Genomic DNA, 13305 nt, shown 5'->3' on the forward strand with positions numbered 1-13305 from the left:
CTCTCCTCTCCTCTCCTCTCCTCTTCTCTTCTCTTCTCTTCTCTTCTCTTCTCTTCTTTCCATTTACTTTGTTTTGAGACATTATTTTTTTAACCTTTTTTATAAGCCAAGGGTGGAAAATTCCAAAGACCTGAGTTAGTGATGGCTAGCTACCTTTTCTGGAAATCCAGTAAGTGGAGTGTCAAGGGAATGTCATGGGGCTGCACATCTTGAAAAGCCGTTCCCCCAAAATGTCCTGGATTTGAATTTAGGACCATGTGAAAGAAGAGGAGGATTTTAGTCATGCAGTGATGAAATCAATAATTACAACTATACATCCCAGTTTATATCAGCTCCTTCTTTTCCTGGATTAATTTTTTAAAATAATTAATTTATTTATTTACATTCTGGACACTGCCTCCCTCCTAGTACCCCCTTCCACAGTTCCTCATCACATTCCTCCTCCCATTGCCTCTGAGACAGGGTGACCCCTCCCTGACCAGGCATCCCTCTTCCCTGGGACCTCAAGTCTCTGGAGGATTAGGCACATCTTCCACAAGAGAGGCCAGACCAGGCAGTCCTCTTCTACATTTGTGCAGTATTGGGGAGGCTTGCCTTGGACCATCCAATGTATGCTGCCTGGTTGGTGGCTCAGTTTCTGAGAGTTCCCAGGGGTATGAGTTAGTTGAGATTGCTGGTCTTCCTATGAGGTCACCAACTTCTTCACCTTCTTCCATCCTTCCTTTAACTCAATCATAGGGGACCCTGACTTCAGTCCAATAGTTGGGTGTAAGTATCTGCATCTGTCTCAGCTGCTGGCAGAGATGCTCAGAGGAGAGCCATCATAGGCTCCTGACTGCAAGTACAACATAGCATCAGTAATAGTGTCAGGCTTTGGTGTCCCCTCATGATATGGATCCCAAGTTGGGCCTGTCATTGGACAATCTTTCATTCAGTCTTTTCTCCATTTTTGTCCCTGCAGTTCTTTTAGACAGGAACAATTCTGGGTCATATATTTTGATGGTGGGTTGGTAACATTGTCCCTCTACTTAGGGCCCTGTCTTTCTACTGGAGGTGGTCTCTTCACTTCACCTTTCCCTACTGTTAAGTATTTTAGCTAGAGCCACCCCCATTATTACCTGACAGTCGCTCTTATTTCAGGTCTCTAGGACTTTCTAGAGGGTTCCCTACCCACAGAATCTGCATATTTCCATTCATTTCTTTATTTTGATTAATTGGGCCAAGGGTCTGTTGATAGTGTTAGAGTTTCTATTTCATTAATTTCTGCTTTGATTTTTATTATTTCTTTCTGTTTAATAGCTTTGGTTTGTCTCCTACCCCCAAATTCTTGAGTTGCATCATTAAGTCATATATTTGTGCTCTTTCTTTTGTTAATATTATATATTTTTATTAGATACTTTATTTACATTTCAAATGTCATCCCCTCTCCTAGTTTCTCCTCCAAAACCCCCCTATCCCATCCCTCCTGCCCCTGCTCACCAACCCACCCACTCCTGCTTCTCTGTCCTGGTATTCCACTATGGAATTTGTACTCTTTCTGAATATTATGTGAGCACTTAGGGGGTGAAATTTTTCCTCTTAGAATTGTTTTTTGTTTGTCCCCGAGGTTTTTGTTTCATTTTGTTTTGGTGCTGTTTTCATGTTTATTTAGTTCTTGGAATACTTTATTGATTTATAATTTTCTATTATGCTTAATTTCTATTATTTTCAGTAGAGTTTTATTTGTTGTTAATTTTATATTTTATTGCATAAAGATCACATAGGAATCATGGATTTTTCAATATCTGTATATTTGTAAAGTCTAACTTTGTATGTTAGCATATGGTCCATTTTAGAGACATGCCCATATGCTGCTGTGTAGATTGTATACTTTTAGACATTTGGGTAGAAGAGTTTATTGAGTTACTATCAAAAGTTGTTTGTACATTTCAGACATTTTGATGTTTTCCTGAGCTAGTTCTTTTAGTTGTGATTTATTTTTTATTAAATTATAGCTTCATTTGTTTTCTTTCTAGGGTCTCTTTAGTTTGAACATTTGCTTCTAGTATTGTTATTAGCATTTATTTTTGTTGGCTATAAAACATTTTAGGTTGTTTGGATGATGGAAAGTTTTTCTTTCACCTATGGTAGATATTTTTGCTGGGTATAGTATAATAGGTTGTGAATAGTGGTCTTTTAGAACTTGGAGTAGGCTCCAAGTTTTAGAACTTGTTCCAGAATCTCTCTCTGTCTCTGTTTCTCTCTTTCTCTCTGTCTCTCTCTGTAATTTATTTATTCTGTCTAATTTATTTTTAAATTTTATTACATTTGTTTATTTTAAACTCTAGATTTTATTACCCTCCCAGCCTACCCTCCCGGTTCCACATCCCATACCTCCTGCCTGCCCTCTGTCTCCATGAGGATGTCCCCATTCCTGACCCTCCACTCCACCAGACCTCTAAAATCCCTGGGGCCTCCAGTCTCTTGAGGGTTAGATGCATTATCTCTGACTAAACCCAGACCTGGCAGTCCTCTGTTGTAGATGTGTTGGGGACCTCATGTCAACTGGTGTATGCTGCCTGGTTGGTGGTTCAGTGCCTGAGAGATCTCAGGGGTCTAGGTTAACTGAGACTGCTGGCCTTCCTACAGGGTCACTCTTCTCCTCAGCTTCTTTCAGCCTTCCATAATTCAACAACAGGGGTCAGCTGCTTCTGTCAATTGGTTGGGTGCAAATATCTGCATCTGACTCTTTCAGCTACTTATTGGGTCTTTGGAAGGCAGTCATGATAGGTCTATTTTTTTGTGAGAACTCCATAGCCTCAGAAATAATGTCAGGCCTTGGGACCTCCCCTTGATCTGGCTCCCTCTTTGGGCCTGTTGCTGAACTTTCATTTTCTCAGGCTTCTCTTTATTTCCATCCCTGTAGTTTTTTCAGACAGGAACAATTATGGGCAAGAGTTTTGACTGTGGGATGGCAACCCCATCCATCAGTTGATGCCCTGTCTTTCTGCTGGAGGTGGGCTCTAAAAGTTCCCTCTCCCCAATGTAGGGCATTTCATCTAAGGTCCTGAGTCTTTGAGTCCTGAGTGGTTCTCACTGCCCAGGTCTCTCTCTGGTACATTCTGGACCAACCTCCTACCTCTCAAGGTTGCATGTTTTCTTTCTTTATGCTGGCCCTCAGGGATTTTAGTCTTTTTCCCTCACTCAATACCATGTGCCCTTCTCCAGCCCCTTTCCCCTTTCCCTCCCAGGACCCTCCCTCCCCCTCCCCTTGTGATTGCATTATTCTCCGTCCCAAGTGGGACTGAGCCATCCTTACTTGGGCCCTTCAGATTGTTGAACTTTTTGAGTTCTGTGGCCTATATCTTGGGCATTCTGTATGTTTTTGGGTTTTAGGTGTTTTTTTTCCTAATATCCACTTATTAGTAAGTACATACCATGCATGTCCTTTTGGGTCTGAGTTACCTCACTCAGGATATTTTCTAGTTCCATCCATTTGCCTGCAAAGGTCAGGATGCCCTCATTCTTAATAGCTGAGCAGTATTCCATTGTGTAATTGAACTACATTTTCTGTATCCATTCTTCTGTGGTGGGACATTTGGGTTGTTTCTAGCTTCTGGCTACCACAAACAAGGCTGCTATGAATGTAACAGAACATGTGGGCCTGTGGAATTGTGGGGCATCTTTTGGTTATATGCCCAAGAGTGGTATTGCTGAGTCTTCAGGTAGAGCTATTTCCAATTTTCTGAGGAGCCTCTATATTGATTTCCAGAGTAGTTGTACCAGCTTGCAATTCCACCAGCAATGGAGGAGTGTTCCTCTTTGTACAATTCTCTACAATATGTGTTGTCATCTGAGGTTTTGATCTTAGCCATTTTGATTCCTGTAAGGTGGAATCTCAGGGTGTTTTTGATTTGCATTTCTCTGATCACTAAGGACTTTGAACACTTCTTTAGGTGTTTCTCAGTCACTTTAGATTCCTCTGATATGAATTCTCGGTTTAGTTCTATAGCCCATTTTTTTTTATTGGGTTGTTTGGTCTTTTTGGTGTTAGCTTCTTGCATTCTTTAAATATTTTGGATATTTTTCCCAGTCGCTAGGTTGCCAAATTTTCTTATTGGCTATGTAATTTGTCTTACAGAAGCTTTCCAGTTTTATGAGGTTCCATTTATCAATTCTTGATCTTAGAGCATGAGTCATTGGATTTCTCCTCAGGAAATTCCCCCCTATGCCAATGAGTTCAAGACTCTTTCCCATTTTTCTCTTCTATTAGATTGAATGTATCAACTTTTATGTTGAGGTCCTTGATCCACTTGGTGAGGTGTTTGTGGTGTAGTGGTGAGTATATCTGCCTTCCAGAAGTTTCTGCTGAGAAATATGCTTGATGTGTTTACCTTAATATATGATTTGTGTCTATTCTCTTGCCACAATATCTTATTTGTTCTACATATTTAATGGTATGACTCTGATATCTCATGCAGATTTTCTTTTTAGTCTTGTATATTTGAGTTTTTGTGTGCTTTTTGAATCTGCATGGATAGGTTTTTTTTTGTTTTTTTTTTTTTTTTTTAGTTTGGGAAAGTTTCTTGTTAAGGATCTAGTTGGTGCCATTGGACTATTCTCCCTTTTCTATGTTAATATTTGAAAATATGGTCTTTTGGTGGTGTGCTGGCTAGCCATATATCAGTCAACATGGTACAAAACAGAAGTTGGCTGAAAGGAAGGAATGTCAGTTGAGAAAATGCCTCCATAAGATCTAGCTGTGAAGCATTTTCTTAAGTGGTGATACATGGGTGAGGACCCTACTCCCTTGTGCATTTTTCTGTCCCTGGGTTTTCTGTTCCTAGGTTCTATAAGAAATCAGGACAAGCAAGCCAGTAACAAGTAGCCCTTTATGGCCTCTACTTCAGCTTCTGCCTCCAGGTTCTAGCTCTGTTTGGATTCTTGCCCTAATTTCCCTCAGTGAAGTACAGTGATATGGAATTATAAGCCACATAAGCCCTTTCCTACCTAACTTGCTTTCTGTTTATGTCATTTTTGACAGCAATAAAAACCTTAACTAAGATAGGTGGTATCTCACATTGCGTGCATGTTCCTATCTTGTGCTTTAAAAAATATTACTTCTATTTTTTCACAGTATAATAAAATTCCATCATTTTCCCTTTCCTTCTTCTAAACTCTCCCACATATTCCCTCCTTGCTGTTTCAATTGTTCATTATTTGTTGTGTGTGTGTGTGTGTATATGTGTGACTATGTATGTATGTGTGTCTGAATACCTACACATATATGCATAAATGTATACATATATATATTGAACAAATACAACCAGCTCAGTCTGTATATATGTTTTCAAGGTTCAACATTTAGTTTGTCCTGAGTGAGACTATTTTTCCCATTCTTAGCGTTCTGTAGTTGCCCATACACGTTACAGGAACAAGCTCACACGCTTTTCTCTATCCATTTTAGCATGCCTATATATGTTGTCCTTGTTCAGCTCATGTTTAGGCAGTCAGTCATGCTGGTGATACTTTGTGGATGCCACTTCTGCTATTATTAGGAAACATAATCTCAAAGAAAAATCTATAATACTTTGGCTCTTATAATATTTTTCTCCTTATTCGGCAGTGGTGCCTGACCTCTAAGTGTAAGAGTTATGTTGTAGATGTTTCAGTTGGTCCCTGGCTCCCCAACTGCATTTTTGATTGGTTGTGTTCTATAAATGTTCTCCATCTGTTGCAAAGAAAAGTTTCTTTGATAAAGGGTGAGAAACAGAATTCTGTGGGTATAAGCACAAATAATTTGAATGTAGTTAGCAATTATGTTGGTTTAATAAAGTAGTAGTTATAGGCTGTCCTCAACAATCTTTAACTTAACAAGTTCTGGGGAGTTGGCTAGATTTTCATTACCAGTCTAGAATTTCTTCTTGTTGAGTGGGCCATTGCTGGCGGTTGGTTCTAATACTTTGATTTAATCAGGAATCTGTGTGTCCAAATGCTGAGGGTCCTTGTCCCCAATTGGTTTTTGACCCATCAATAAAGAGCCAATGGCCAATGGCTGGGCAAAGGGTGATTGGGAGGGACCTTTACATTTGCAAGGGCTAGGACAGGGGCAGGTGAGGAAAAGGAGGATTGCTATGATGTAGTAGGAGACAGATCAGATGTAGACCTGCAAGAGAGCCAAGGAGCCATGCAAGAATTTTAGTAAGTGGTCATTGGGCCTGGGGTAGCAGATGGAGGATTAGAACTGCCCAGCCTTTGAGCTAACCATGGCATTTCAAAAATAAGCTAATGTGTCTGTGTCTTTCATTCATGGACCCAAAGAGTCCCTGGATGTGTGGCTTCAGGTGTACCACCTGTTGGGAGCACAAAGCAGTGTAACTAAAACTCATCAGTACAGGTCTTAAGTTGGTTATCACCCAAGTATGTATTCCAAGAAAGTACCCTTCGTGATACTGAACCCTACTGATCACTGTTATGGTTCATAAGCATCAAAGCTTAGGTAGGACTTTTATTTGCTTCCATACTTTTGAAGCTTGAATAACAGATTGCAGTTTTATAAAAATTAACCAGAAGGGAGAAGGCTTTGAGGTCTGGCAGCTGAAGTACCCCTATTCCTTGTATCAGAATATCATTTTATCTTCACACTAGGGATTAACCTTCCACTTCTAGGAGACAACCAAAAGCAATAACACTAGCCTGCGATGTTTGTGTATCTCTTTGACAAAGACCAACAGCTTGAAACAGGCTTTTCATGCCTGGGATTGGATTTTTATTAAATGGTATTTTGTTTTTGGAAAGAACATTGTCAGCCTAGGAAATTTTTATTTAAACTATATATGTTTATTTATACACATACTTAGATGTGTTATAGTTTATTTTAGATAGATACTTAATCATGTGATTCCTTATGAATTTTTCAGATGTCCTCATTTTTACCATCTTCTATCCTCCATATTTATCTCCTTCCTCTTACATGATTAGAGAATCCTACTTTTCCCATTTTCACAATCAGATAACCTATAACATACTATTCCTCTCTCCATTCCCCATATACACCATAGCCAAGCACTGCTCTCCATTTACTTTTTGCTTGTTTGTTTTGTTTTGTTTTGTTTTGTTTTTCATTTTCCCATATGTACCCAAATCTGAAGGTTTGGAGATAGGAGCCTCAGATAAGAGAGAACATTCGCGCTTTCTTTTCCTAGGTCTGTCCTCACTCAAGTGATCTATCTACCTCTTTTTACATTTTTAAAATTTCTTTTGCCTATTTCATATAAATTGTCTATTTTAAGTTTGAGTTCTATTATCCTACCTTCTACTTGATTCATTCTAGTTGTAAAGCTTTTTTCTGAATTTTCTAACTGGGATATGGAGTTTTTCAGTTCCAATTCTACTTCAGTTTCTGTTATCTTTGATATTTTTATATATTTATTGAATTCAGCTTTTAAATCCCAATTTATGTTTATTTTTCATTCAGTTGTGGATTTATATTTTCTTGAACACTACTGTAGCGTTTATCGATATTCTAATGAAGTTAAATAAAATGTTTCTTTATGTCTTCTTAAAATTCCTGTATTCTTTTATTAAGTTTATGATAATTTTTTAAAATACTGTGTGTTCTGGCATTCATTTAGGTAATTTACACTAGAGAACACCTGCAGAATACTAGTAAGTTTTGTGGGAGTCATGCTGTATTGGTTAAGGCTTTGTTGTTGACATTGATTTTGGTTTTGGTGGTGGTAGTTATGTTGTTGTGGTCCCTGTTTTTATTTTTCTGATTTGACCTAGGCATGTGAACTTGTTTCTTTGGTTGTGTGTATGATACAATAATGTGCCCTTACTTAGATGGTGCCAGAGGCAAGAAATGTGTCACCTGAGATCAGTTAGGTTGTTGATGGGCATGCTAAGTTAAACATGATGATGTTTAAAGACCATTTGTCAGGATCTAGGCTTGTGAGTTAGCATATACCATGTGTTGGAGAATGCAAAGACAAAGGGAAAAAGCTACTTACCCAAGGAAGGTAGCTCATATGGGGATTATGCAGGCTACAGGTCTGGAATGAGGCTTGTGGATTTGCAAATTTCAGAGAGTCTGAGAGAAAGGGAGAGAAAAGGAAGATATGACTTACCCAAGAAAGGTAGCTCCTAAGCAAGCAGTGTCTGTGGGCCCTCATGTGTTTGAAAGTAGGATTGTGGGTTTGCAGATCAATAAAACATTATTAAGAGATACTATTTATTACAGTTCTATAATGAAGATTTAAAAAAAATCATACTAAAGCCATCAACTTAAATGTTTTCATTTCAACTTCTTTTTAGGTGGAAGTGAATCCTCCTGGGATAAAGATAAGATACAATCTCCACTTGCTGCTTCTGGACCTCAACATGGAATTGCTCATGCAGCACTTGCTAGTCAGCCTGGCCTTGGAGGTGCTCCGACCCTTACTCCACTTCAGCAGAATCACCTGCTAAGCAATCGTACGTATACTATGCCAACAAAATTGGATGTGTTAAAAATATAAGGCAAGAACTTCTAGTTATCTTGGAATGGCAAAATTTAGTCTATTTCTCTTCAACAAGGTATCAAGAGTTCAAAATCACAGGAAGAAATAGTGATTTCTTTGGAAATATGAAATTTATATCGTATAGGTAACTGGGAAGGCAAAGCAGAAGAATAAAATAAAAGCATGTTAGTGTGTATGAGGTGCTAAACAGGATATTGACTTGAATTTTAAATTCCATTTTTACAAAACTATGTAATTGTGTTACATTGGTGAAGTAATCAAGAGGGCATAAGTCCCAATTTCTATACCTATAAGATATCAGTGTAAATAGACCTATTTTGGATTATTATAAGTGCTACAAATTGACAAAGATAAAGACATTAGTAATTAATTGTATAGAATAATTGTTTGGTAAATTATAATGATTAATATTGCTCTGGATATGAATATAGATGATTTGTGCATGTTTCTATTTAGGTGATCTCTACAAGGAAGTAAAATATTCTTATATCTTTCTGCTGCAAAAAAAAAAAAAAAGATCTTTCATTAATTTACTTAGGTAAAGTACTGCATTTCTTATAAACAAGATTTCCCAGAGAAGAGGCCCATTATTCCTTTTTCTAGGAGTTTTATTCCCTGTTGAAATCTGGGGTTGAAGCAATAGAAGATTTCTGAAACAGGTACCCTTCATAGTATACCATCACCAGAATAAGGACTTTGTATAATAAAAGTTTGTTGAAGCATCTAGCATGTATTTGAATTTCCAAGAGAGATAAAAAAAAATCTGGGGTGCAGAAACAAGAACACTGAAGGAAACAAGAGGAAAATTGAATACCACCGATTACACACTTAATTTATTCTAACTCAAATCTTGTTCAACATAAAACATTTCCCTAAAGACATAGTGTTTTCAGTCATTATGCACCTGATAAATCATATGGAACTTTCAACCAGCAACCATAAAATGCAGCTCATGAAAAGATGATTCAAATACATCCCAAGGATTGATACAGTGTCTCATGAGTTCTTGAGAACATAGGTCTACATGCTTAGATCACATGACAAACATGAGCACAGTAGTGGGTCTAGAATCTGAGCATTCCATGGGATGAGGCCAGAGGAATTTGGATCCCTGAAACTCTGTTGAAGCAAGTCTATCAGTATCAGTGTGTTCTAGGTTCAGTTAAAAAAGAAGAAAAGAAGAAAAAGAAGAAGAAGAAGAAGAAGAAGAAGAAGAAGAAGAAGAAGAAGAAGAAGAAGAAGAAGAAGAAGAAGAAGAAGAAGAAGAAGAAAGAACAATATTTCAAAAACTAAGGTGAAGAGGTATTGAAGAAGTGAAGAAAGCAGGATATTTTTACTTTTGCCTGAAATATACATGTACAAGAACATCTGCACATACATACACAGAAAATAAGATTAAGTGTAGTCTAAAAAGACAAAGGAAACACCAGCACTGATTCAAATACAGCATCTATTTTAGAATTACCTACTGACTATTTTACATGCCTGATGAATGTGCTGAAGTAATGGAAATGTGGCACAACATATAAAAGCACAGATGATGTAAACAGAGATTAAAAACTCAAAAGGAGTCAATAGATACATTAGAAAAGAAAAAGATCCTTGTTACATTATTTATTTTATTGAATAATGTGTAATTTGTGAACCTGAAATTAGTCAATAGAAATTTCCCAAATGAAAGAAGAGCTCATGTCAATACTTTTCAAATTATTCCACAAAGGAGACATAATATTGCCCAATTTGTTTTATGAAGCCCCAATGACCGTGATACTCAAAGTACATAAAGACCCATCAAAGAAAGAATTATAGCCCAATGTTTCTTATGAACAAAGATACAAAATTTCCAATAAAATAAGTAAAAATCAAACCTAAGAAGGTATATAAAAGATTATCCATTATGATCACAAAGGCTTCATCCCAGAGGCAAATAAATGTAATCAAACATTAAAAACAAACTGAAAGTTGGGTGGTGGTAGCATACGCCTTTAATCCCAGCACTTGGGAGGCAGAGGTAGGCGAATTTCTGAGTTAGAGGCCAGCCTGGTCTACAGAGTGAGTTCCAGGACAGCCAAGGCTACACAGAGAAACCCTGTCTCAAAAATAAAAAATAAAAATAAGAATAAAAACGAAAATAACTGAAAGACAAAAATCACATGATTATCTAATCATTTGCATAAAAAGCCTTTGACAAAATCTACCACCCCGTCATGAAAATAGTCCTGGAGATATTAGGGATACAAGGGACATTCCTGGAGATGATAAAGGCAGTATTTAGCAAGCTCAGAGACAATATTACTTTCAATGGAGAGAAACTTCAAAGAAATTTCTGTTAAATTAGGAACAAGACAAAGCTGTTCACTTTCTCCTTATCTATTTAATATAGTACTTGAAGTCTCAGCTAGAGTGACAGGACAACCAAAAGAGATTAAGGAGATATGAATTTGAAAGGAAGAAGTCAAGTATCATTATTTGCAGATGATATGGAGTATACATAAGTGACCCCAAAAATTCTACCTTCAGTGAAGTAGAAAAACAGTAACTTCCTTTATACAACTGACAAATTAACTGAGCAAGAAATAATAGAAACAACCTTCATAATAACCTCAAATAATATAAAATATCTTGTGATAACTTGTTTAATAGAAATATCTAGTTTTGAAGAATGAACTTGAAGAAGATATCAGAAGATAGAAAGATTTCCCACACTTATGGATTGGTAGGATTAACATAAAAATTGGTCATCCTAAAAAAACAATCTTCATATTAGATGCAAACCCAATCAAAATATCAACAGAATTCTTTGTAGATCTTGAAACAATAATATTTAGCTTCTTATGCAAATACACATACTCAACAAGGATGGCTCCAATAATCCTCAATAATAAATAATAAAAAAAAATTTTGGACACCATCATTGACCTCAAATTGTACTGCAGTACTATAATAATAAAACCAATGAAGGACTCGCACAGAATCAGACACTTTTATCAATGGAATCAAAATAAAGAACCCAGCATTAGTCCACATACCTTTGGACACATGATTTCTGATAAACAAAACAAAAACACTACTAAAGTGGGATGGCCACATATAGAAAAATCTAAATAGGTCCATACTTATTATCCTGAATAAGTGCATAAACATAAAACCAGATAGACTAAATCTAACAGAAGAAAAAGTATAGAATAGTCCAGAATTCACTGGAACCAAAAAAAAAAAAAAAAAGACTTTCTGAACAGAAAACCATTACCAAGGAACTGTGATTATCAATTAATAAATGGGACCTCATGAAGTTGATAAACAACATTATTATTCAGACAAGGTGACTGCCAACAGAAGGAGAAATTATTTTATTACCAATTCCAAATCTGATAGAGAACTTAGTATCCAAAATTTTGAAAGAACTCAAAGACCTCAAATAAAACAACTAAGGAAATTGAAACTGGGGTACAGACCTAAGCAGAAAATTCTCCAAAGAAGAAAGATAAATGTCTATAGGATACTTAAAGAAATTAGCATCAGTCAAAAAGGACTCATTGGTTATGAAAGCATCATTTGGTGAAAAGAGAAAATCAGAATTAAGTTACATCTAATTGATTTGTAGTTAAAGGGTTCCATGAGAATCTCTAAATAATCAAAAATGTTTACAAGACCACAGATTGTTCTCTGTCAGTTAATGGCAAAGCCCTATTACTGAAGAAAAGAAACAACTCAATGAACATGGAGAAGTTGAGCTGGTACCTACAGAGAGCCTTCACCCCTATGTGCTTATATCTTTGGTATAACAGGTACTCTACAAGTTACCAAAGGAGACATGTAAAGATCAATGCAGCCATAAACCCCTTTTACCTTACAATGGTGATCTGCAGATGTGTTAGGGCACTGGTGGTATAAAACTTGTGGGAGGAACTAACCACCAACCTATCTCTAATTTGACCTTAGGTCCACTCCACAAAATAGAACCTATACCTAACACTACTCAGGTAACCATGAACATGAGAGTAGATAGCCTGTACCTAGAGTAAAACCAAGTATCACTGGTCTAAACAATGACAACAAAAATTATAGCAATGAAATGACTTCCAGTGACATTCTGCTATACTCATATATCAGTGCCTTTATCATCCATCATCAGAGAAGCTTTCTCATGTAGCAGACGGGAATGAAAATAGACTCATAGGCAACATTATGCACATAATAAGAAACCTTGGAATACTCAGCTAATATCTCCATTAATCCTCTGCCTCAGGTCTCAGGAAACACTGTGGAAGAGGAAGCAAAAGATTGTCCTTTGTGTATTTATTATGTCTTAGAATTTATTATTTTAGGGGGACCCCAGAGTATACAAAAGAGTGGGTCTCTGCAACTGAATCTGTTTCTTGTACATTTTCTTAGACTCTTCTCTATTTGCTTTCCTTATTATTATTATTAGTTTTTGTTTTATCTTATCAAATTATATTTTATTTTATTATTAAAAAGAATCCAACTGAAAAAGAAAATTCATAGCTTATTTACCTAAGATGTAGTGTTCTAAAAATGATAATATATAAGGAAAATGTTAACAAATTTATAAACTGTAAACTATCTGAATTATCAGTGATTGTTGTTCTAGTTGGCTCTGTGAACTTGGAAAGGTGGGGCCTTAAAATGAGACAGAGTAAAATCTTATATAATAACAAACTTTATTTGGGGCATTAGATAACTTACATTTAGGACCCAGATATAGCTGTCTCTTGTGAGACTATGCCGGGGCCTAGCAAACACAGAAGTGGATGCTCACAGTCAGCTATTGGATGGATCACAG

The 13305-nt window shown here is 36.7% G+C and overlaps 1 protein-coding gene across 3 annotated transcripts in view; it reads left to right on the plus strand.

Annotated features, from left to right (window-relative positions):
• Dach2 (dachshund family transcription factor 2) overlaps positions 1–13305 on the plus strand; it is a 489161-nt gene that overhangs the window by 352308 nt on the left and 123548 nt on the right. For all 3 annotated transcript variants that reach the window (XM_029473281.1, XM_021153319.1, XM_021153320.1), the window contains one exon: positions 8296–8454. In XM_029473281.1, the coding sequence (XP_029329141.1) occupies positions 8296–8454 (159 nt within the window). The remainder of the gene's footprint in view (positions 1–8295; positions 8455–13305) is intronic.

The sequence above is a fragment of the Mus caroli genome, chromosome X (assembly GCF_900094665.2).
Source record: "Mus caroli chromosome X, CAROLI_EIJ_v1.1, whole genome shotgun sequence".
In the NCBI taxonomy this organism is placed as follows: domain Eukaryota; kingdom Metazoa; phylum Chordata; class Mammalia; order Rodentia; family Muridae; genus Mus; species Mus caroli.